The sequence below is a fragment of the Brachycentrus maculatus genome, unplaced genomic scaffold, assembly GCF_059751285.1.
Source record: "Brachycentrus maculatus isolate JH-2025_06_01 unplaced genomic scaffold, ASM5975128v1 h1tg000067l, whole genome shotgun sequence".
Classification (NCBI taxonomy): Eukaryota; Metazoa; Arthropoda; class Insecta; order Trichoptera; family Brachycentridae; genus Brachycentrus; species Brachycentrus maculatus.
The window spans coordinates 1,257,918-1,284,168 of NW_028280821.1; the positions used below are offsets into that span (position 1 = coordinate 1,257,918).

At 33.2% G+C, this 26,251-nt stretch overlaps 2 protein-coding genes across 5 annotated transcripts; one reads left to right on the forward strand and one right to left on the reverse strand.

Annotated features, from left to right (window-relative positions):
- Positions 1-58: 58 nt before the first annotated feature.
- On the forward strand, positions 59-9,623 carry NKAIN (Sodium/potassium-transporting ATPase subunit beta-1-interacting protein). 2 transcript variants are annotated; one of them, XM_088256812.1, is made up of 5 exons: positions 59-325; positions 627-764; positions 2,409-2,489; positions 7,261-7,522; positions 8,057-9,623. In XM_088256812.1, exons 1-5 carry the CDS (start codon positions 272-274, stop codon positions 8,653-8,655), a joined length of 1,134 nt encoding a protein of 377 aa, XP_088112938.1. In that variant the 5' UTR covers positions 59-271; the 3' UTR covers positions 8,656-9,623. The 2 variants fall into 2 exon arrangements, with proteins under 2 accessions (XP_088112938.1, XP_088112939.1); XM_088256813.1 differs by lacking the exon at positions 2,409-2,489 and having other exon boundaries at positions 87-325.
- Positions 9,624-11,580: 1,957 nt separating this feature from the next.
- Asph (Aspartyl beta-hydroxylase) lies at positions 11,581-25,945 on the reverse strand. Of its 3 annotated transcripts, XM_088256807.1 has the most exons (17): positions 25,641-25,945; positions 24,621-24,686; positions 22,417-22,626; positions 21,108-21,220; positions 19,931-20,389; positions 18,275-18,380; positions 16,753-16,827; positions 15,883-15,948; positions 15,538-15,674; positions 14,887-15,346; positions 14,316-14,431; positions 13,394-13,628; positions 13,131-13,236; positions 12,809-13,043; positions 12,432-12,684; positions 12,125-12,347; positions 11,581-11,904 (listed from the first exon to the last, which is right to left on the reverse strand). In XM_088256807.1, exons 1-17 carry the CDS (start codon positions 25,690-25,692, stop codon positions 11,754-11,756), a joined length of 3,063 nt encoding a protein of 1,020 aa, XP_088112933.1. In that variant the 5' UTR covers positions 25,693-25,945; the 3' UTR covers positions 11,581-11,753. The 3 variants fall into 3 exon arrangements, with proteins under 3 accessions (XP_088112933.1, XP_088112935.1, XP_088112936.1); XM_088256809.1 differs by lacking the exon at positions 24,621-24,686; XM_088256810.1 differs by lacking the exon at positions 19,931-20,389.
- Between the last annotated feature and the right edge of the window lie 306 nt (positions 25,946-26,251).

Sequence of the window (26,251 nt, forward strand, 5' to 3'; positions counted from 1 at the left end):
AGATTATCATTTTCTTCATAAGGCAATACTATACATAGACAAATAGATTGAAAGAAATGTTGAGCATAAACAACATATACTAATGCGATTTTCTGTTTATCGTTGACGATGGCGTTGTCATAATTTGTTTTTATTTGTCGTATGGCTTGATTAAAACTCCATTTCAAGTTTATTGGTTTTAATATGGTTTAATTTTCAACAACTCCAGTATTTATTAGTCTCTGCACGATGCGTTAATTAGTGTAATCAAGGTGTATCATTATTTCTCGTCATGGGACATTGCAAAAAACGGCATTTCCTCTTGTCATTATGTGTTATTCAACTGGTAATTTTTCAAATGACTTACTTTCCTGTTAATTTATAAATAATTTGATGTATTATAATAGATCTCCAATTTTTAGAGCATCGACTTATAGAATGGTATTCCTTTTGCCTAGTTAATATCTCATATTAAACTGAATGTGTCACTGTTATTTTGAATAGCCTTCTAGTGAGCTTAAAATTTTTCAACTGTTTTTATTCTAAACCGTGACCAGCACAAGTAGAGTTATAGTTAATCTCATCATATGCTTTGTATTCATATTCATCTGCCTTGTATTGATTGTTTTATTATTTATTTATTTCAGCTGACGACATTGGAAAGACAAGTATTTGATTTTCTCGGATTTATGTGGGCACCTATACTTGCAAATTTTCTGAATATTCTTTTCATAATATTTGGATTTTTTGGCACGTTTCAATTTGTGCCCAAATATATTTATTCGGTAAGTTTCAATTTCATTACTGTTTTTGTGCTGCGTTTGTTTATAATTGAAAAGACGAAAGGGAAATAAATTGATTGGTTGATGTAATTCATGAGGTTGTTTCCAAACGATAGGCAAGAAAGTATGTTTTAAATGCGGTACATATTGTGATAAAAAAAATAATAGAGCTTTGATGCATAAATTTCTTTATAAAGCAGACTATTGGAAACAAATATAGCAATCCAAGATTTTGAGAAAAGTAATACTTTTACACCTTACCGCAGTATCATATTGTAGAGGCAGTGAGAATGTACTATAAAAAAATATTATTGTTTATGTAAATTTCTCTTTTTACTAACTAACCATCAGGCAGAGAGAATACATCGCCACTCTACTCTGTATTTGCAAGCATTGTCTGCCTCATACCTTACATACCTGCTGATTATTTCAGATAAGACCTGACCGCTTTCAAGTATTTGATATACTCTATCATGCCAAGGTTTTATATATATATTTTTACCTTAGAGTAATTTTAAATATATTTTTTAATTTTTTAAACCCTTATTTGCACCCCAATGGTGCATAGGGCACTGCGTTATATAAACGCAGTGTTATCTTGATCGTTTACACATGAAAGAAAGGTGATCAGCCCCCCGCTTCAGGTACCAGTCCAGGGTAATATTGAATAAATATGACAGTGAAAAAATCACTAATATTTATTTTACCTCCCTTGGGAATCGAACCCGGGACCTCCAGAACGGTAGCCGAGCGAGCTGACCATTACACTACGGAGGTGGAGATTTTATATTTAATCATTAGATATTAAATATAGAAATTCAAATCGATTTAATTGGAAGTTACTATATTTATTTCCAATACATTTAAATGGTACAGAATACCTTTTGATTTAATCTTTTTAATTTTTTCCACATCTCATTTGATTGAAATTGATATATATTATAAATGGTTTAAATTAATAAACCCTTTTTATAATGTATATAAATATAGCAGATTTTAGTTTGTCTTAAAACTGCCTCGCTGTTCATTCAGGGTAGTATTAAACCATGTGATCTACACATATAATTCTGGATTTGAAAGAAAATAAAGTAACTAAAATGTGAATACTTAATACTTACCCATGTACAGAATAAAATGTAAACACATTTTTACGTTTGAGGAAAAGTGGGTATGTGTGTGTGTGTGTGTAGTGGATAATTTATTATTTTGATTTTTAATTAACTATGAGCTACAAAGTTTTTTTTTTCAAATTAACAGAATGATAATTTTTTTAATATTTTTTTGAGAACTCAACTTCATTATAAAATTTTATGGTTCTATCACCACTAAACGCAATAATTAAAAAAAAAAGAAAAAAAAAGAGCTTGTAATTCCACATATTCTCCCCTGGAGACGTCACTCTTTAAAAATATTCTCATTTTTATTGTGGCTCCTCGGCTGCGCCACAAATTTATAATTTTTTTTACGCATCTCTATTTATCCCACTTAATGGCGGATGACCCAATTTTTTGTTTTTATTATCATTGAAAGTTTATCGTGTTTTTGATACGATGACTTAATTTAAGATATTTTAAAGTACGTACATAATTTGTTACAGAATTTTTGCTTCTACAGATTTTTTTAAGTTTTCAAATTTATGCTTTTTAGTATGCAGCATGGAATCTTTTGTGGCTAGCATGGAATGCATTTATTATTTGTTATTATTTAAATGTTGGAGTTCTCAACAGGGTAAGAATATTTTTTGTTTTAAGTGTTTTTATTTATGTGCATGCCGCTAGGGACTCACTTTGATATGTGATTTTATCAGGGTCGGGTGGATTGCATGCTTTGTGTCTCATTCTTGCTCAACGTTTTATAATAGGACTACTGTCAAAAATAATATCCACCCCTCGTTCTTGAACTCTGGTTTAAACGCAGTTTAGAATGGGTCCTTGGTGTTTTTGTAATACATAAAAGATTTTCAAAAAGTTCACTGTTAGAATTATTTCAAATTATTCATTCAGATATAAAAATAAAAATGCAGATGTTTCAGACATTGAATGGATGGTAATTAGCTTTTAGTAAAACAATTTACATTTACTCAGATACACCTGTGTTTAATGTTTATTGTTATAATATTAGGATATTACCGGTTTTTATATTTATTTTTTCATTAGGAGGTACTTAGTCTAGTGCCAAGTAAGCGACTGTAATTATGCTGATGACATCAGATGGCTAAATGAGGAGTTTGTTTACCAATTCACCTTGTAATCCAGTTGGTATATTGGAATCTGGTCATTATGTTGACATAATTAACAGAAGCTTTAATGGATATTTTCTGTGCATCCGACTCATTCCAAATGTGACAATTTGAGTAGGTTATTAAATTTATAGAGAAAGCCTTTTTCAATATTTAATATGAAATGGCAGCACTTCACTATTGCAGTATTTAAATATGAAAGTAGTCCCAAAGTTTCTATTATTTGATATTGTTAGTTCTGTGGGTTACTCCACTTTTTCACTAATTCTTCATCTATTGTTCTTGATTTGTAAAGGATTTTATGATAATATAAGATATAAAAATATCAAATAGGTTGGAAACTGGATTTTGCTTATGGATAGTTTTGGTTCAATTCTTTTTTATTTAAATTTTACTTAGTAAATACCACTGTTTTGATGCAAATGGTGTTTGAAAATTACGCGAAATACATTGAAAGACGTATCACAATGGATTTTTAAAAGATCGCGGCATTTGCCAAGTGAAATTTGAATAAAAAATGGATAGATATTACATACCACAAAGTGACAGTCGAATCAATTAATAAAATTAAACTATTTTTCTTCTTCCGATCCTTATCCGCTCCCAACGGTACATATGACACTACATGAGTTTGATATTTTGGGTATGTAAACAAACCAAAAAATTAGAGCAAATAGATCTATCTATAAAATCTACTATTTCTAACTGATTAGTCCACTTCCAAACCACGTTGTGTGTTGTGTAAGCCAATGGCCGCAGCTCGGCTGTCCAAACTCAAAATACAGTAAGGGACATTTTTTGTAGTACGTTTATTTTGCATTTTTGGACTAAGTAGATTCTACTTAGTCCAAAAATGCAATAAAAACGTACTACAAAAAAAATGTCCCTTACTGTGTTTTAAATTTGTCAGCCGAGCTGGTGGTGTATTAAATCTACTGATTTGAGCTTTTTTAAAGATTTTAGAAAGTGAACTGTCGATCGGCATAGTGAGTTTTGATTTTGTATTCCATTTTATTCCTAACTTAGTTTTGGCAGATTACGTTACCACAAATAGCTCTGTAACCATACTCCAATGCTATGCCCCCACAGAAGATGCCGACGTTCACGTTAAAGATGCTTTTTACGACTCTCTGCACTCCGCAATATCCTCGGTCCCAAAAAGGGACCGCGTCATTGTAATGGGAGACCTTAACGCAAGAGTCGGCACCAACGTAGCTCTCGGTCCAACAGTGATGGGTAGCCACGGCCCCGGTTGCATTAACGATAACGGTGAGCGGCTCATCGAACTCGCAACCTTAAATGAGCTCTTAATAGGTGGTACAATTTTTCCTCACAAAAATATCCACAAGTATACTTGGACTTCTCCCGATGGCAATACAAAAACGCAGATTGACCATTTTCTTTACACTGCAGCCCATCGTAGAGAACTCCTAGACGTCCGCACATACAGAGGCGCCGATATCTGTAGTGATCATGAGCTACTCACAGGCAAAATAAGGCTGAAATTAAACCGCACTGCCAAGCCAAAGAAGAGGAGTCAGGTCAACATTGATAAGCTGAAGGAGACAATGTCCTGGCTTAACTATGATATCGCCGTCAGGGAGGGACTCGAGCAGCAACATTCCGATGATAATGACCCTATCGAAAGCACATGGCATAACATCAAAACAGCCATAGTTACGTCAGCTCAAAGGGTTCTCGGAATGAAGCCGTCAAATCGACCCAAATGGATGTCGGATGAAACGTGGGAATTAATAGAAGAAAGGGCCAACATAAAACTCCTAAAAGATGCGGAAACTGACCAGGGTAAGCTCGAAAGTCTCCGAGCGGAATATAAATGGAAGCACCTGGCTGTCAAAAGATCCGCAAGGCGGGATAAACGCCGTTCCCTGGACACACAAATAGCAGCAGCCGAACAAGCAGCCCGTAGAGGTGATACTTCTAAGCTTTTTAAGATTACGCACCAAATATGTGGTAAGCGGCCCCCGACCGCAGGCCCAGTTCGTGGCCCGAGCGGCCAAATTGAGTCTGAGCCCGATTGCGTGAAAGGCATATGGAGAGACCACTTCTGCCGCGTGCTAAATCGTCCACCCCCCTTAGACCCCCTCCATGTGCCCTCAGTTTCTGCCCAACTGAACATTCCGCGAGCACACGATATTTCGCAAAGCACTCCAACGCATACTGAAATTATATCAGCTATTAAAAAGCTGAAAAACGGAAAAGCGCCTGGTGTCGACGAAATACATCCGGAATACGTCAAGAGTGGCATGGACGCTCTCCTCGACCCCCTGTATCACCTACTTTCAAAGATATGGGAAGAGGAAAGGTGCCCGAAGGATTGGGTAAACGGGGAAGTTATAGCCCTCCACAAAAAGGGTGATCCGCTGTTGTGTGATAACTACCGTGGCATTACTCTTTTAAGCGTTCCTGGAAAAATTCTGGCACAAATAATTTTGGCAAGAATCCAAAAACCAATAATGCGAGTCCTCAGAGAGAACCAAGCGGGCTTTCTACCAGGCAGGGCGTGCGCTGACCATATACATAACTTACGATGCCTGTTACAGCAAAGTAACAAATGGAACTGCGCCCTTGCCTGCTGTTTTGTAGACTACGAAAAAGCTTTCGACAGCCCGCATAGGTCTTCTCTTTGGAATATCATAGAAGCATATGGAGTTCCTGTCAAAATTGTGGCCATTATCAGGGCGCTTCACACTAACAGCGAATGCTGCGTTAGAATAGATGATGTGTGCAGTGAACCATTTGAGGTCTCTACTGGGGTGAAGCAAGGCTGTGTACTAGCCCCATTTCTCTTCATCATCATGTTTGACTTCATCCTACGAATGTCAATTCCACCGGATCGAGGAATTGCAGTGAGTCCTGCTCAGAAATTATGCGATTTAGAATATGCGGACGATGCAGTTCTAATAGATACATCGATCGGAGCCCTGCAAGATATAACTGACTCCCTCCAAATAAACTCCGCTCGGTTAGGCCTAAGAGTGAACGCCAAAAAGACCAATGTCATGTGCAACTCAGCCTGTCCGGACCGAGATCAACATCTTACTTGTGAGGGACGAGCGCTCGTTCGAGTCGACACCTTCAGATACCTTGGAACACTCATGGTGGAGGATGGTAGTGTCCAGAAGGAACTGAATGTACGGCTCGGAATGGCAGGAGCTATATTCAATAAAATGCGCAATGTCTGGGACTCACCGCTTTACTCGACAAAAACCAAGTGTCGTCTCTTTAACGCCTGCATCCTAACAGTGTTGCTGTACGGATGTGAGTCGTGGCACCTCACCAAAGCTCAAAGCAAGAAACTAGCAAGTTTTGAAAATAGATGCCTGAGGCGAATACTGGGTATAAAGTGGTATGACTTCGTCAGGAATGACGATGTGAGGAGAAGAACTCAACAGCCCCTCATACTGGAAGTCCTGAAGAGAAGAAGGTGGACATGGTTGGGACATGTCCTTAGAATGCCACCTGAGGGCATCAACCCCTCATGTCTCTTCTTCCAACCCCGAGGATTCCGGCGCCCCGGAAGGCCGCTGACGACCATTCACCGACTATACTCAGCGGAACTTCGAGACGCCGGACTGACCTGGGAGGAAGCCAAGGAGATGGCGCGTGACAGAGTGACTTGGAGACGACTCGTGTTGGCCATATACTCCACCTAGGGAGCGAACATGGAAAAAGAAGAAGAAGACGTTAAATATGGACGTTAATATTTTTAATTTTTTTCTGACTTTTTTTTTAACGGAGCCATTTTCTAAAAAACTGAATTTTTTACATAACGAGGATTGCAAGTAGACTACTCAACTATGTAATAATTTTTGTCTGCCTCCGTAGTGTAATGGTCAGCACGTTCGGCTACCGTTCTGGAGTTCGATTCCCAGGGGTGGGGGGGTCAAATGAATATAAGTGATTTTTTCACTCTAATATTTATTCAATATTACCCTAGTTTGGTACCTAAAGCGGAGGGCTGATCACCTTTCCTTCATGTGTTAGCGATCAAAACACTGCACCTATATGATGCGGTGCCCTATGCACCATTGGAGTGCTGATAAGGGTTTGAAGAATGAAGTTAATCAAAATAACGGAAGATATAATTTGTGCTTTGAAAGTGTTTTTTTGAAGAAACATACCAAAGAATTTGAGCAAATCCATCTATCTATCTGTAAAATTTACAATTACTAACTAAATTGTTTGTTAACCAGATAGTGATTCTTTGTGTATGTATTAATGTTGGGAATGTTTCAGGATAGTGGGTTGCTATCCCTGGGCACGGGCAGCGTGAGCTGGTGGGAGGCCAACGGGTGGGGTTGCCGGCCGAGGTACGACGGCGCGGAGGCGGGTGCGGAGGGCGAGGTCTGGCTGCGCCCGTCCAGCGTCTCGGGCTGCCTGCTGGCCTACCCGCACGTGGAGGCCGCCCACGCCGCGCTGCAAGCCCTGCTGGCTGCGCTGGCCACTGCGCTCGCCTTCTACCACGCCGCCACGCTGCCCAAGGATGATGACGACAGATGTAAGTCACTACTTCATGTCCACCTACGTATTGCAGTGATACGGTTGTTTGGTTTCTGGGTGGGTCAAGATAAATATTACACATTTTGAGTGTGTCCAAATACTTGTTCACAAATCTGGATTATCTCCAGCCTATGACGGTCGTCAGCCCCGTAAATGCTCAGACTTCCATATTCTTCTTCATCTTTGATGAGATGTCAAAAAATAATAAGATGAATATTAGTGACTTGTTTCACTTTGACATTTTTTTTACACCATTTTGTCTTCAAAAGATTAGTAAATGTAAGGTAGAGGTTTGGATATGTAACCGAGGCTCTACCCATTGCTTTTATTTTCTTCATCTTCTTTTCCATATAAAAATAATGCCCTATACATCCTGTTACTCCTCCACTTTCATCATGCTTAAAAATAAGTTCCACTTCTATATTCGGGAATCTGCAGTGTAAGACTGATCAACCTTGCCATTGAAATTTGTACCAACTTAATGCTGTTATACATGATGTAAATTATATTGTACTGTAATAACTCATTCCAGCACGGAACAGTGTCAAGTCTGCGGCACATCAGTCCCTGTACTCGATCGAGTTCAGTAGACCGGCAGAGTTACGTTCCGAACCACCGACCAAACCCATGACTCCCCGGAGAGTGAAGCGGCGCTCCGTGTCCTCGCGCCATTCCACGCGCCACTCCTCCCGGAGGACATCGCAGCGCAAGCAGCAGCCCGCGCCCGCCGGACACTCCAACCCCACGTACCGCCAGTCCTCGCAGCAGTCGCTCAACGAGTCCTACAACGACGAGGACTTGTACAATCACAGACCGCCGTCGGTCCGATCCAGTTACTCCAACTTTCACGCCGCGCGACCTATAAACATGCATACGGACAATTCCGCAATATATCCCGAGTCTAGTTACAATGATACTTATATATCGCGGCCGGGATCCAGTCCTTCTTTGGCGGAAGCGACTCCGCAAGTCCCGCAAAAAAGAAGCGTTCCCGATCCGTCGGTCATGAATCTCCCTTACCGAGCACATTCCAGCCAAAGCGCCTTTTTGAATAACGGCCCTCCCGCCTACCACCTTCACCAAGGTTCGCAATACTTTCCGCCTCCACCCGACACTGAAACTGCAATGTGAAAGCTTCCATTCATCCGTAAATCTGTCATTTTGAAATATTAATTTATGCTCCGGTGAACAAGTTTTGTAGTTGTGTTTTCTGTGTGAGGTGTGTTCAATGCCGATCGGAACTCTTATCTTGCGAGAGTATTTTGTGATCCTTATTCAATAATTTATTTTGTTTGAAGATATAGCTATACATACAGGGTATCACTTGAAAAACAATATAACATAACAATTATACCCATTATAGAACTTAACAGTGGAATAATTTTAATACTTTAATTAAGTCTGTCTTTTCATAATTTTTATTATTTAATAATAAAATAAAGCAATAATTTGCAATGAGGATGACATACTTTTTTTACGATGTCATATGAGTTTATAAAATGGCTATTAAAATTATTTACGCTAAGTTACAAATTTTATGATGTTACAATAGTTAATATTGGCTATCGTTATGCAGAGTTAAACCAGGGAACAAAACAAGTTGAGTGTGGTATTTTTCATTCCATTTCATATTGTGAATAGAGCAATGTAGTTCAATTTAAGTTTTTTTTTTTATCCATAAAGCTTAATGTGATCTTTTATATTCATTTTGCATTCCAAAATTTATGCCCCAGTCCATCAGAGTTGAATGTGAACTGATTCCTTTCTGCATAATGCTAGCCATTTCACAAATTTACACATGGTACATTTGTGATTTCGATTTCAACAGTTGGCAGTTTTGCTTTTGATTGTTTTGTAATTTGAGCCTTTTTTATAAAAAAATTACTTGCCTTCAATAAAGTACAAAGTTCCAATGTATACTTTCGACCGCTTTTAGCTTTCAAGAAAGATTTATAAGAGAATAATGACAGATATAACAAGTTTGGGTGCCAGAAGGCTGGGAATGCACGGGCGACACAGGGCAATGTGTCCTCATGATTAATGAGGATCTATTTTATGTTATCTTCTTTTTTAAACAAAAAAAATACATAAAAACAAAATTTAATATGTTAAAATCAAATTACAATCCTAACAAAACTATTTAATACACTTGAAATGAAATACCTGTTTTTTTAAGACCCTATTCTAAATAAATTAAATTAGTTTACCTTTAAAATATGTATAGATATGTATGTATTATATAAGTAGAAACCAGCATAATAATAATATTTAAAACACTGTATCTATGTATTAATTTTGTCACATAAGAGTTTAAAAATAGCATTTGTGGATAGAATTAAGAATAAATTACAATATTTATTTTCTGACTTCCGTGTCAGAATTAATTTGATTAAGAACAAGCTCAAAAATTTGAGTATATTTAAGGAAAATTCCTTAACTTTTACAATCTTCATAGGTTGCTTTAATGTACTTACTTATTTTTAATTTATTGACTATTTATTTTTTATTAAAATCATCATAACTTATTTACATTATTTGTGAGATTTCATGTTCTTTGCGGGTTAAAGGAATGAGATTTTTGGTGTGATATTAAGAACAATATTAAATACAAAGAATTTTTTCACATTGCATTTATTGAATACTGTATGTATATTACTACAAACTCTTGCTTGTGAAAGCCTCACGTTCAACTAATAGATTGTCAGTATTATATAACTATTGTTATTACCATATAAGCATGTTTTAAACCAATCTATAATACATTGTTGTATGGATATGCAAAAAATGGTTTTGTTTTTGGGGTGTCCGAAGATGTTATAGAAAGTAAAATAGTTTTGAAATGTTAAATTATATTTTCTTAACAAAGAACTTGTACTATATTAACTTTGCTTGCAATATTTGTTATGATGTTATCAAATAAATTGATTTAAAGAACTTCTGTTAGTAAAGATAATGCGCAGCTAATTATGATTCGTATGTTCATTTTATGTTTTGCATATACATACATATAAAATTAGACAAAATTTTCAACAACTGTGCAAATACAAATTTCAAGCCGGACTTGCACTTGTATGAGTGAGAATCTCTTTGAAATTATGTGTAGATTATTTATGTATATACTATACATATGTATTTCAAAATAGAATTTGTTAGTGATTAGTTTTATTATTGTTGTGAAGAAGTTGCTCAAGACTCTTTTTACAAAGAAAATCAATTGAAGCAATTATATTTCTTTGCGTGATAGATTTTGCTTAGTGAGATAAAAATATTACATAGTTTCCGTCCATTCTCATATTACGAAGCGAGTAAATATATTTTATAAATCTCATCTATAGATCTATTTTATAATATTTGTCATAAAATTAGTTTTAAGTATAGTTATTATTCAATATAAATTGAAGTTAATCTCATATGTTAATGTTTCAACCAAACGATTGTACAAATAATTCTGTTCTAAGCTTTATTAGAAATAGATATTTTTATATCTTAATGAATAAACTCAATCTCTGATAAATCTTTTATTTTATTTCTTGCGAATTGCGAAACTAAGCTGGGGCCAATAGAGGTACATATTATATTTTTAGCTACAGCCCTCTCTAGAGCAGTATGTACGAAGGCCTTTATAAAACCTAAAACCTGCTATTGTTTCTTGACAGATTTACATGCATATTTTATAACCTTTGAAGACTCAAAATTGGCCCTTTGGCTTCCTGGGCTACTTTGTTCCTTTGTTTAAAATTCTACTGGACGAAATGGTTTTCCCAAAACAATTTAATTTTTCAGATGTGAACTTATTGTAATTATAAATTCATTTGAGTGTGGTGCTATTTTATGCGACTTGATAGTTTTATGATTGTTTTAATAAGATAATTTTATTATTATTTGGCCTCCACTTGTTTACAAGTGATTTAAATAAGATAAATGAAATAATCATATAAACATTTAAGTATTCCTCTATTTTGACAGACTGTATACGTTGGCATGTTCTCAAAGCCACCTATTTAGAAGGTTTTTCATGAGGGTGGCCTATTGAATGTTAAAAGAAGAAAGAAAAAAAACATTAAAAAAAAAACATTTTATTTACAAATTACAAAGTCAAAAATATCACTGACTGGTATCACTTTTAATAATATTAAAAAAAGCTCACACATAAAAACATGATATGTATTTAAAACATTCGTAGAATATATTTTGAGACAGATTATTTGGCATTATATTGACTACAACATTTATATTGATGGTAGAGATGCATGCTCCTCCTTTGTTAATTCGGGATGCCAAAGGTCAACAATAAGAACAATGCGTAATTGTGTTCCGTTGTGCCATACTTCATGATCAAAACTATCATCAAATATGAAAACCTTTCCTTCTTCCCAAGATCTGAAATAATTAACACAATTTAATTGCAATTTTTTTTTATATCAACTGTTACAATATATTCTGATAAATTTTAATACCCCACTATGTTTATTTGCTTCAGAAATAAAAGCAAAGACAGCTTAAGTTTAACCAAAAGCAGTTTTAAAAAAAACATTCACTGTTTAGATTAAGAAGTAACCCTGTCTGATAAAAAGTTGTCAGTTATTGGAAGTACAGTTACCTAGTTTCTTCTGCGACTCTTATGTAAGTGCCATTTGTCCCTGTGAGACCGAGATGTGCCCTGATGCGACAGTTAGTCGGTCCCGTATGAGCAAATACGTGGGTTCCGGGATTCATAGCACTAAACTTTATCTGACCACGTCGGCATCCAGCAGCCGCTTTCTCCTTACGTACTATGGCACATGTCACGGGGCATTTCAAACAGTGACTCTTCATTTCTACTCCTGTAATAATCAATCAGTATTATAATTATAATATATGGTCAATGTAATATCACTTTGGTCATTTAAAAGAAGTCAGTATATTACCTCTCATAAACAGCTCATATTGAGACCAAATGCCGGTGTCTTTTAAATTTTCTTGCTCGGGTTTGAAGTGTGGGTGGACACTTTTAGCTTCTTGGGCAATTTTTTCCCAGTTTTCTTCGAGATTCTTTATAAGTTGTACATACGGAGTCTCTTCCGGCTTCCACCACGGGCGTCCCGTAAGTCTGTTTATGTTGTATAGAGATCGCTGAAGTGGCGAAAGAAAAATGCCAATATCGAATCCAAGTTTATAAATCTAAAACATAATTTTTTTAACAAAAGTCAATATATATAACGATGGGCAAACAATTGAATAACAGTGGATATGTAAGTTGAATTAATTCATTGATTAATCATAAATATTATAAAGCCCAATTTACCTCTTTGGCCTTATCATTCTGTCCGAGACGTGCGAAGGCATCACCGAGGTGAAATAAGAAACGTCCTTCTAGAGTACCATTAGCGCCGGTATCGATACCTCTTTGCATGTAGTTAACTGCTTCTGTCAAATTGTTATCCACCGTTTTGATGATGAATCCGTAGTGGACTAAAGCCACACCGTCATCAGGCCATAAACTCAATGTATCTCGTAAAACTTTTCGAGCTAACTCGACTCTGTAAAAAGAAAATTAAATTAAAACTAATTAATAAATAAACAAATCCTTCCTTGAAAAACATAAAAATAGAAATACTACTACCTACTTATTGACCATCAAATACGTAATTGCCAATTGATTCCTGTATTCGGGTTGTGCGGGAAATTTTGAAATCAACCTCTCATGAACAGGTACAGCATTGAGATGTTTGCCTATATTGATTTTCAATCATTAATTAATTTGACAGATATAACACACATTGCGCAAAAATTATTTTGAGTTCATCATTCCATCTTGAATGAAACAGTGTACCAATCTAGTTATGTATATACTGTTAGATAAATTAAATAAAAAAATGATGTTTCTGACCTTTGAATCTTATGCGGTTGATGGCTCTCTCGGCGACAGATTTAAAAAGGGTTTTATTAATATTCATATCGAGCACACTAAGATATTCATCAATAGCTGCTTGAAGAAGACTGTTACTTCTTTTCTTTTCTGCCGAGACATCCATAACTCGGGCGCGACCCAGTTTGGCCAGCGGACAAGACTTGTTAGTTAAACTTAAGGCTGTGAAGAGTCGGAGGCTTTCTTCTACTCGTCCCTGGGAAGGAGCATGGATGGATCAAGCACACACACGCCAGTTAATTATGTAATACAGTAATGTTAAATCAAATAGGAATAAACTAAAACGCGAGTCATGCTATTAAAGCCATTACGTGCAAAATACAAAATCGGCATTAAAAGATAATAAACACACTATATTTAATTGTAAGTTAAATTCAATAAGATGTGATAGAATCAGTCTTATTAATTTTTTAAAAAATGTAAAACAAAGTTATTTTTGACGGCATGTTAAAATTTTGTGGGTGCAATATAATAATCATGCGACCAAAAAAATACTTTATTGTAATTGCTTGTCTTTTGAAAATTTACAATAGAAAAATTTAGCAAGGCAAAATCTAAAAACAAAAAAAATTATACAGGAAGAACTTACAGACTAAGTAAATGTAAAAATAGCACTTGTGTGCTAAAAAATTACAAACAGCGACACAAAAATTAGTATTTCACACCGACATACAGCTTATAGGAAATACAATCAGTTAAGCAAATCTTCAGGATAGGATATTGGGGTACGTTAAATAATAATTAAAATAAAAAAAATAACAAAATTAGGTGGCAAAAAGGATTAATCGAAGAGACCCTGTGCAAAATGAAAATAAAAATAAAATTATCACGAAATGACTTCAATAGAATTGAGCATTGAAAAAAATTTAATTAAAATAAATACCTCATCCATTTCGGCTTGGGCCAAATCAAGTTGCTGTTTCCAATGATCATTTGAATCATCGACCCATTCATCCGGTTCTGAATCATCAATAGCATTTCCTCCAGACGGCTTTCCTCCTGTTTTACATGTGTTCAACCAAGTAAGCATACATTTCTAATATAGTATGTCGGATGTTCAGTAGGTGCTTTGTTTATCTAACTTTTCATTTTGGCAGTATAAAAGTTCTGGGTGACCTAGCTTGCTTTTAATTTGGTAAATGTAACGTAAACAATAACTTATTCATATCTCAATAGCTTCTTCATTTTTTGAGACATGCATCAATAAAATCTCATTTACAAACCAGCAATTGGTGTATTGCAATGAAAAAGAGTTATCCGAATTCCTTTTAAGAAAATTAAAAAGTTGGATTGACTGGAGATTGGACATATTTTAAAAGGTTTACATATTTATATAAAATGAGGGTTTTTAAATTTTTACCGGTATTCCAACAATATGTACTTATACCTAATGGGCTTATGACAATTATTGTACTAGATAATAAAAAAGCAGAATATTAAACAAAACAATATACTTTTTCTTAATGGGGTAACTGGAACATCTTCATCACTGTGTCCTTCAGGTTGGTCATCATCAAGCTGCGGTAGTTTTCCATATTTGGCTTCAAGTTTTTTCATCAAGTCTGAATCGTCGAGTTCTTCAGAAATATCTTCTTCTTCTTCCTCTTCCTCGATGACGTCTTCTTCTTCATCTAATACTTCTTCATCCAAGATTTCTTCATCATCTAATTCTTCATTTTCAGGATTCACATCTTCGACTACATCCTTTGAATATGAGGAACCGATGTTTCCAATTTCTTCTTTAGATATCTTTTCTAATTGTTCTTCATCTTCCTCCTCCTCCTCTTCCTCTTCTTCCTCTTCATACTCTTCATCTAGCTCTAATTCCTCGGGATCTTCTACATTAGTTTCATGAATCACTGTCTTTGCTGGCGCCTTTTGGACCGATTCACTTAATATCATATCGTCGTCATCCTTAAATACATAATTTTTTTACAATACAGATATAAAATAATTTACATATTTTTGCTGAATGATGTAATCTTTTAAAACCATACACAACAATGGATTCTGGTATGTATTAATTTGTTTTCTAGGGTCTAGCTAAATTTATTTTCCATTACCCCTTAATTAAGCTTTCAAACAATATAAAGAAAAAGTATAACCTCTTCATAACGATGAATAACTTGTTTCGCTGGTCTAGCAAAAAAGGAAGGCTGCGGTTTGCTTTCTAAAACTGGCATTTTTTTTTTAATTTCTGTTATTTTTTCTTCTATGTTCTTTTCTGCTTCATCAATAATATCTATATTGAGAGTAAAATTTATAAGCAATTATTATCAAAAGTATATTTATTAAATAAAAATTGTCTATACATTTTGATTTAATTTGTTTTAAAGGCTAGTTAATTTATTTGCAAAATTGAAATAAAAATACTGATGGTAATGACAAATATTAAACATAAAACTTATAAAGAAATAATAAAATATAAAATTGTTATTAACCATATTTACCTTCATCAGATATAAGGGTCATTCTTCGTTTGATTTCGGCAAGCTCTGGCGAACCTTCGTCACTGTCTATTTCAATCAATAAATATATTTTAACAAGAGAAATATGGATATTGAATATTTCAACTTATTGTAAAATTGGTTTAATTTGTACAGAAACCTTGTTTTGAGCTTGTTGGAAATAAAAAATGTTAACATATAGTTCTTTGTAAAATTCTACATTTAATTGAGTTAATAAATATGATAAAACAATATATTGACAATTATTTATCAACTTGAATTTATAAGGTATTTAAAACAGAATTTTCATGTAAAAAAGTATTTATCTCGAGTTTTTTTCTCCATATGACAATTTTATCAAACAATTTATTAATTACAACTCGATTAGTAAAGGTAATATATATTACACAAATATCACTTGATATATTTGAATAACCAAAAAGCATAGCATTAAAATAAATATTTTTATATTATTTGAATTACTGTACATTGCCCTGATTTGATAATATTAATGGGTTGCTATCATGTATACATATTTCTTTGTTACAATGTTACAGCAGGACACGGTGGTGAATATGTTATATACACTGAAGAATGAACATACACATTATTGAGATATAAAGAATAAAACAACTAGAAAGCAAATAAAATCAGTTTACAAAAATTCAAGTTTGTTAGTGAGGCCACGAGCATTGGATTTGTTCAAACTGTTTTTAGTTCTTGATGGAATCGTTTCAAATTCAAGCATTTGCTAAAGTTGTTATTATAGATGGTTACAATGGCACCGGTGATTTTAAAGGCGAGATTGGATGCGCGAAAACAACTGAAAAGCATGCAAGAGTGGCCGTACTGGGACGGAGTGCGGGTACCGACCATTGTGCCATTTTCTGGCCAGGACGCAGTAAGCGACCACCAGGAGCGCCAGCCCGATGCCGACTCTCATGCCCACTGCAAAACATAACCCGCAATATCAGACAACTCATCCTGGCTCTTGCTCGTGACCTCCCCAATACAATATTCTCTATCTTTGTACATATGCACATATACAGACAAATCACTTTATATAAAACAACAGACTGGTCGTCTTATATAAACTAAAGCGTAGGAAAAACACTTCCTTTTACACTCTCTAGCTGCCATCACTACACATGACATTTTTTTACATTATTTGACTGCACATCCTATCATTTACCGTTATTCTATCCCATATAATACACGGATTATCTTATTACATAATTTCAGTGAACATGAATATAAAACAAAAATACATACACAAACATAAGACAAGTTATTCATTTACAATTTGAAAACATTTTATCATAGCTAGTATGAAAAAAGGGGATATTTTTGTACAACCATATTTATATTCAATGAATCATGCATGATCAATCGATATATAAAAAAATTAATTCGTAAATGTCATCCTTAACATTATTTCTAAGCTAGATACAAGTGAGGTTATTAGAAGCAACCTTTAATCAGATCATATATGACCAACATCAATGTATTAAATATAAAAACAATACCTAAATATTATACGTGAAAAGTATTACATACAATGATTTCATACAACATCCAAATTTTTGGTATACCATCTCTAATTGAAATAAAATAAATTTTTACATATTTTAAAACTGCTAAGTTTGTCCCTTGGTTGTTAATATTTGAGACCTCCAAAATTGTGACAAGTTTATAATGTTAAATTTAACTTTCATAAGCCCATTAGGTAATATATTATAAGTGGAATATTATGAGTTTTGAAAATATGGAAAAATATTGTATAAAATACCATTCCTTGGTTGTATTTTGAAGAATGTAATACATATACATGAATAAATACTGATATTAGTTAACGCTTTTCCCTTCTTACCTTTGAGGAGGTTCTATTCGGGTACATACGCAGAAGCTTAAGTTTTATTTTTAGAGATAATTTCGGCATTTATACAAAAAGTTTATGTTAATTTTAAAACCCTCTTAAATTAATTACTGTATGCATTTAAAATTTGTTAAAAAAAAACTTAAATCAATTGCTTGTTTTTAAAACTAACAGCCGCATATTTATTGAAGAAAATATTATATTCTTTTCTACGTAATAAAATATTAAGAAACTGCATAATCCATAAACACTTGCGAGTAACAGAGTGTGTGCACTTAAAGTGAAATTTATTCACCATTCTTTGAAATGCAGTTTTAAGAGTATGATATAGAATCCATGGCAAATGAATGATTCCATCAACAAAAAAATAAGTAATGTTTTTACACTGCACACTCTTTTTCAAATTTTCATTAAATGAGGACAAAGTACTTGCATTTAAATTTTTCAAGATGGCTTCAAAAACTTACTCTCAACTGGCATTAAGATTGTTTTACTTAAAAAATGTAGTGGAATACTTACTGCCAGATTCTTCTTGTTCCTGAGCCAGCTGTTCTGCTTGCTTAGCAGCCAAGTGTTCTTCTTCACCAGCATTATTTTCTATCACCTCTTCTTCATTTGAGTCCACCTGTAATACGACATTTACCTATAGTAATAATCAGAGATTTTTTTCCGTGTAACGCGGTGGAAGGGCACCTTTTTTCACAGATATATTTATTTTTAAATTTTCTAAATCAATTACATAGACGAAACAATGTTTGCGCTTACGTAATTACAATCTGTATTTTAATAATTTGTTAAAATGATAAAATATGGTATTATAATTAATATTTAAATGATATTTGAATATAATTATTTTTAGTAAAAAGCTTGACATGAAGTGAGTTCCAGGACCATTTTTCTTTAAAAAAAAAGCTCTGGTAATAAAAAATAATAGTAAAATAATCAAAGTTGGAGCATATTTTTAACATTTTATAACCAAACTTAAGTGATGTTGAAATTAAATTAAATATGCATACCTAACATTATATGTATTTAAATTAAAATGTTGACCTTATCACACAAAATATAAAGTAAATAAAAGTGCATGAAAAAAAAACTATTATTATTATTTTTTTTAATATATCATGTCATGTCATCATAATATATTTTGATTTATACTTATTTATTTTTTTACAAAAATGTTAATAAAATTAGTATATAACCACTCACCGAGATTTTTACGTCTACCGGTTTCGAGACGTACCCGTCTCTTCGTCAGGACAATCACTAACACAGCATGCAAACAATACTACCCTTCACCACCATAGCACCATTTACACACTCAAAACTACACAAAATGTCTAACACATGCGATTTTTGGTCGACCCGAAGACCAACATGCACTATAGTTTTCAATACAGACCAAAAATCGCATGTGTTAGACATTTTGTGTAGTTTTGAGTGTGTAAATGGTGCTATGGTGGTGAAGGGTAGTATTGTTTGCATGCTGTGTTAGTGATTGTCCTGACGAAGAGACGGGTACGTCTCGAAACCGGTAGACGTAAAAATCTCGGTGAGTGGTTATATACTAATTTTATTAACATTTTTGTAAAAAAATAAATAAGTAAAAATGACTAACCACAAAGTAAATGCTTTAAATATTAATAATATTGAGAATATTTGATTTATAGTTATACATAGAGCACACACATTTTCATAACTGCAAACATCATGCATTATGCGGCATTTAAATGAGGTAAATTTTTAAGACATTCCACTAAGTCGAGCCAATATTAGCCTCATGTAAATAAGCATTTCGAGACAATGGAATGTTTTCTAGCTTTTGGCTTAGTGGAATGTATTCGCAATCGGCCTTATGCAAATACTGCCTTTTAAAACATTGTTAGATAAACACAAATAATAAATCTATTAAAAATAAAATTGATTTTAAATAATAATTTTAATAAAACCATATTGTGTTCACAATCATCAGGATATCAAATCTCAATGAAAGAGTTTTATATTTTAGTAACAAGAAGTAAAAAACAGCGTTATCAGTGTCACACTTAATAAATATGTCATTCAAAATTTTACTAAAGTGAAAGGTTTATACAAACAATACGCTTATTTAAGAAATGGTATTATCTCAAGCATGCTTTGAACACTGCGTTACTCTGGTGTGATTCCTGTTCAAACCTCTTCAAATGGAAGATCCATGTTCTCTGTGCTTTCTTCTAATTTAGAATCATTTTCATCATCATCAGCAGCATCTTCATCATCATCGTCGTCATCGGCAACAGAATTATTATCTTCATTTCTATCATTGTCCTCTTGGGATCCATTTAAATATTCATCATCATCATTATCATTATCATCATCATCATCTTCTTCATCATTGTCTACTTCTTTTTCTTGTTCCTCGCTCTCATTATTTAGGTCTTCATCGCTATCATTATTTGGGGCTTCATCACTTGCATTATCACCATCTTCTTCCTCATTGTCAGGATGATCATCATCATCATCATCATCAGAATCAGCTATGTCATCATCCTCACTGTGCTCATCTTCATTTTCACTGTTGCCATGTTCGTCTTCAATATCCTCAATCTCTTCATCATGATCATCATCAAGATCATCTTCGTGACTATCATCGTCCTAGTTTTTCATTCAACAATACATTTATTATTTTTAAATAATAAAAAAATTAACAAAACTGTGTGACAATGTTCTTCCTAGTATTAACCTTTTTGGGAATAAGGACATAAATGAATGTCGGTTCGAATTTTCTCAAAGGAGTATCCGTCTGTCAGTTAGTATGATGTAACTTGTATAGCAATGACATTGGTGGATATTTCTATGTAATTTCGTCATAAACAAAAATTATTTCGATGAGGTGTATTATTTTTTCAAAATTATTTTTATTAATTTCTATCTTCATAATACATAGAATTTGTGAAAAAAAATCATGTAAAAAGAACCCACTCAAGAACAAGTCGGACATCAATTATTGTGCTCCCGGAAAGGTTAATGCTCATTCCTAAACAACAATACTATTTAATATAACAAACAATATTGTTTACAACATTTTGAGTGTGTCCAAATACTTGTTCACAAAATCTAAGGTTTCTAAATTGGTTCATATATATAGAACTTCCAAGAATTTGAGTAGTGTGGTTGTCAATAATGGGTAGAATTGGTGAATGTTACACGTGTGTAAAGTGATCACTTAAACCAGCCTATGACGGTCGTCAGCCCCGTAAATGCCCAGACTTCCATATTCTTCTTCATTTTTGATGAGATGTCAAAAAATAATAAACAATATTGTATTTAACATTATACATAATATACAAAATAAGTTCAAATGACAACGTACCCCATGCTTTAGTTCCAAGGTGTGTTCATCATGGTGGTCATCGTGCACTGGGCCTTCATCCACCCACCCATCAAACACTTGAGCATATCTGGATTCTGCCACAGGGGTGTCAACTTAAAAAAATTAAACAAAAATATTATGATTATGCAATGAGAAAGTTCAGTCCAATAATTTTTACATACTATGTTTATATTTAATTTAGCAAAAAATAATTTAAAAAAGACAGCAGAATAAGTTTCTAATTTTTTTGATTTTGTCATTTTTTAATTGCTCCTCAGTTTCTATGATTTCACAAATTTTCAATTTATACCCAGGTAGTTGGAAACCAGGGGTTGGAAGCGTAATCGTCAGTAATAAAAAAAGGAATTGTCGTCTAAATAAAACGTTTTCTCGATTTTCTTACGCTAATCTATATGTATTTAAAAATGAATGTATGTATATTAGAATGATTATCCTCTATAGACTCCTATAATATGCAACCGATTGCAATGAAACTCATAAGAGTTATTGTGTGCATGCCCACAGTGGTTTCTGTAAAAAAAAATGGTAGCAGAAATATGAGTAAAACTATTTTCCCATTATGGCAGTTTTTTTTACACCATTTTGACATTTGGAAACACAGAAGAATCTCACTTCATTTGTTTGTGAGGTTTTTGTTCCATATTCAAATTTTATAAAAATGTGTCTTGTTTGATAGATTTGATGCTATACCACTGAACCTTGGTAGGTATAATTTATTAATGCATTCATCAAACAGAACTCTTTTTTTTTATTATTTAAATTTTAAGCTAACGAAGTTAGCCTCATCCAACCTATATGATAAAGTTGTGGATTTGATAAAGTTGTTGATAAATTTAAAAACAAAAATGTGACAAAAAAAAGAACATAAAGGAATACCTAGAAATATTTTTTTTCTCAATACATTTGCAAATGAACTGCCATTTTCTTCTACCCTGGCATTGCATTTAGAGTCAAAATCTTTTTCATACACAATTTTCTTTTATTATGACTAATATATCCCATTTATTCCCTATTTCACAAACTTTTCCATCCATAACTTTTTCGGTTATCCTCTACTTTGCACAATACACTTTAATCACTATTATGAAACACTGATTGCAACAAATGCCAGGATCATTTATAAGAATGAATAACATGCGTTGATCAATATATAGCAGGAGTGTGAACAACGCACCAGGGACATGTTTGTTGAAATTAGATTATTTACTATTTTAAAAAATAATTATCGCAGCATTTGAGCCCACTCAGCGTGTATAATATCTATGGAGATTATTATAAAGCTACTTACTGTCAGTCAGACCTCGGTTTTCTATTATAATAAGTCCGATGAGGAATACTAGCACACCGAGAAGCATAAAGAAGACAATTTTTGCACACCAATGTCCCCCAGTGCCCCCCTCATGATGCACATGGATGATGGAGTCTCCTTCACTTAGCTGTGCGCTGTGTGAGGAGCTGTGCGAGGACTTCACCGGAATCACTCCCTCATCCGACTCATCTGCAAAAAGTTAACAAACAATAACCTTCAGATAAAAATAAAAGACCAGCAAAGCGAACATGTCGATGTGTACAAATTATATGGGACATTCACAAAATGTATAAACAATTAAGTTAGGTAACACAAAAATATATCAACAGAGATATTGATGTGCCACTTTTTTATTTATTTATAGGAATAACCTGCAAAGCCTCCACTTTAAGAGGCTTGTCTGCAGGTAGGATGGTAAGGATAGGGGGAGGCAAATATGAAAAATACATAAAAAACACCCGGACTAGTTGAAAATAATTCTTTGTTGAATTAATTTTATTTTTGGTGGGAATCTAACCCGCGATGCCAGTTTCGCAGTTGAGCGTCTTCCCAACTACGCCGTGGCTCATGAAGCCTAAATTAAAAATAAATATATGAATCATATTCTTATTATAAATCACCTTGTATGATAAACTAAATTCACTAGCTAAAGTATTCTTGTTTCGTATTTTAAGTAAATCTATTGTTTAAACACATTTACAGACATTTTAAATTACTGATTCAGCAAATGATTTCTGGCAATATATAATTTCACATGTGAAGAAAATATATTTATATAAATTACACACATGTCAAAAATATATGAAACAATAATACAGGTCCAAAAATTTAAAAAGAACTATTACATAAAACAGGTCTAGCTAAAGCATCCATGGATATATTACGAAAATAAAACACTATAATATATTACATGCACACACACATATAGTTGGCTCTTCTTTCCATGAAAAACTAGGTAAAACTTCATAAAATGGTAAAAATAGTGTAATAATGAAAAAATCATAATTTTTATACAAAATTTTGGTAAAAAATGTACGTTGCTAACACTAAGTGAACTTTCATGTAATACAAGAAAAAGTTATTATGACTATATTTATATAGTATGTCCTTTATGTGCTTACAAAAATCAAAATGGGTGATTTTTTTTTGCTGTTACTTCTTGTAATCATTAACCGCACCTAATGTCATAGGGCACTGCAACATATTAATGCAGTGTTATTTTAACAATGAATTGCATGAAGGCAAGGTGATCAGTCCTGCGCTTCAGGTACCAGTCCAGGGTGATATTAAATAAATATGAGTTGAAATCACTTTAACTTATTTTTACAATAATTTACCAAATATAATGGACATTGTAATGTGTCAGGTCTGTGGTGATAAAGCCTAATATGTGTGGAAATGATATATAAAACTAAATAAAGGTTATATTAACCTGTCTGGGAGTATAGCCTTACATGGTCGTAAAAACAAAACTTTCCTTAAAGGAGTATGGGTGTACATGAACACCCGCGATTATAACTAAAGCCCAGTGTCATCTGTCTCTAAAATGGCAATTGTAATGCCATCTAGGCTGTCCAAACTTAAAACACAGTTAAGGGACCTTTTTTTTGAAAAACGTTTTTTTGCATTTTGGAATAAGTGGAATCTACTTAGTCCAAAAATCCAAAAAAATGTTTTTAAAAAAAATGTCCCTTACTGTGTTTAAAGTTTGGATAACCGAGATGGCATTAAAATTTCTATTTTAGAGATACATAGAGATAATATTTTAGAGATAGATTTGTGGTTGTATTTAAACACTAAAACCACACTCAGATCATTTTTCTGTCTTACTCATGGCATTTTACTTAGAACAAAGTTTGTGTGATGTCATAATAATGACACTGTCAAAGAAAACCCTCGAAACAAAACAAGGATAATTTTGATAAAAATCATTTTTAATGTTGCTTTTTTTATTCAAGAAAATATGTTGCCCTTAGCATCGACTATGATATAGGATTATTAATAAAAACAATACAAAAATATCTCACTCCCCAGACAGTTTTGTCCGCAGAAACTCACTCCAGGACAGGATAAGGAATATTAGATTATTTTGGGTCATGTAAAACACTTGAATATAACTTGCAAGATAAAAAGTAAATGCACTGAAGGGAATAGGGCGTTGTTTTGAGGGTAATATATTTTACCTCCGAGACTAAGCTTTCGAGCAATATACTCAGCTTCAGCCTTTGATCTTTCACTGCTGGAAGCATCTGTTAAAAAATATTTTAATTCATCTTGTTAAAATAAAAACTTTTAGTAAATTGAATCAGTGGAGAATTTCAGCACTTTGATTATAGCAATGATGTTTAGCTTTTAATTTGTGATTCACATTACTAATGATACTTGTGAAATTCCTTGGTAGAACTTCTAATAAAATAAAATATGCATAATATAATTTTTTTAAATAGTGTAAAAAATATTCTTCAGTAAAATTAAATACTCGTTTTCCCAATTATAAAGTATACTAGATGTGATACAGGGCACTTACAAAGGTCTATTAATTGGTGCTCATGGTCTCCAACTGTCTCACAGATTATTACTAGTATTGATTAAAACAGTACCCAGCGTTGTTTTTTTCTATCGTCATGGACATAATTTTCGTATTTATTTTTAATGGTTTATAAATAATTTCATCTCTATGACATAATTACTCAATATTTATACAGTGTACAATACTATTTTTTTTGATAACATCTTCATTGCCGTTAAATATTATTATACAGAATAAAGGAGATACACAATGAGTGAATATTTCTATAATGCTTATAAAGGAAACGGAAAATTCCAAAACAAACAAAGATAATAAAGAAATGTCGTGTAATTTTTATCTTTAGGGAATTAAGCGCGTGACTTGAAAATAAACACATTGTAAATGTGCTCTCAAATGAGGTATCTATTTATATCTCGGATAGAATGCCAAATGTTAATTTATGAAACAGGAACGTGCTTAAACGTTGAATATGATAAGAATCCTAGGTAATGACGCATCAATTTCAAATAATATCTGAATATATGCTGCATTTCTCTCGTATACTGGGGATTATAAAAGAAAACTTGATTTATGAATTTACTTATCATCATTATCAATCAAATAGAAACAATACTTATGTGGTGCTTACAAGCAGTAATAATATTACATAAAAAAATAAACTTATTCTACATACCTTTCTTCTTTCTTTTATCCTTACGCTTCCTTGGTTGCACATCCCCTGACATTTTAAAAACAAAATTACTTTTGAAAGATTAATAAGTCAGGTTAAGAAAATGTACATGCTCGTAAAAACCACTACTTCGGAAATACTAACGTGACGAAGTGAAGGAATTTAATTATAAATAATTACACGAGCTAAACTTAATTATAGAAAACAAGTCTTCCTTGTCAAAAGCGTATCAACGTGATTTTGAAAATTCTGAAACCCCGGTTCTATAAATAATTAGATGGAAAAAGATCGCGACGCGATCGCGCAATGAAAAAAAATCATAAGCAAACCACAGACAATAGAAATATAGAAAGTACTAAAAACCTATTTAGGTGTGTATGATTTATTTTTATAGGTATTTATTGAACTTTTTATATACATATATAATGACGTGCTTTTGTTAAGAAGCGAAATCTTCCAATCAACCAAAGACAGACTAGCATTGCATTATTAGTCAAAGTTTGAATTTTAAACAGACGTTTGAAATAGAGCTTATATATAAGTAAGTATAAAAGAAATAAAATGTACAATTATTCACAGTATGCACGAATAATCAACTACAACATTGTATATTT

What these genes read in the sequence shown, in the direction of transcription:
- NKAIN (XM_088256812.1), top strand. Translation starts at nt 272, where the DNA reads ATGGGACATTGCAAAAAACGGCATTTCCTCTTGTCATTATGTGTTATT. An exon ending in CATTATGTGTTATTCAACTG is followed by an intron (nt 326 to 626) that starts GTAATTTTTCAA and finishes TATTTATTTCAG; the next exon opens with CTGACGACATTGGAAAGACA. An exon ending in TGCCCAAATATATTTATTCG is followed by an intron (nt 765 to 2,408) that starts GTAAGTTTCAAT and finishes TATGCTTTTTAG; the next exon opens with TATGCAGCATGGAATCTTTT.
- Asph (XM_088256807.1), bottom strand. Translation starts at nt 25,692, where the DNA reads ATGTCAGGGGATGTGCAACCAAGGAAGCGTAAGGATAAAAGAAAGAAG. An exon ending in GGAACAAGAAGAATCTGGCA is followed by an intron (nt 16,828 to 18,274) that starts GTAAGTATTCCA and finishes TATGTTTTGCAG; the next exon opens with TGGGCATGAGAGTCGGCATC. An exon ending in GGCCAGAAAATGGCACAATG is followed by an intron (nt 15,949 to 16,752) that starts GTCGGTACCCGC and finishes TGATTGAAATAG; the next exon opens with ACAGTGACGAAGGTTCGCCA.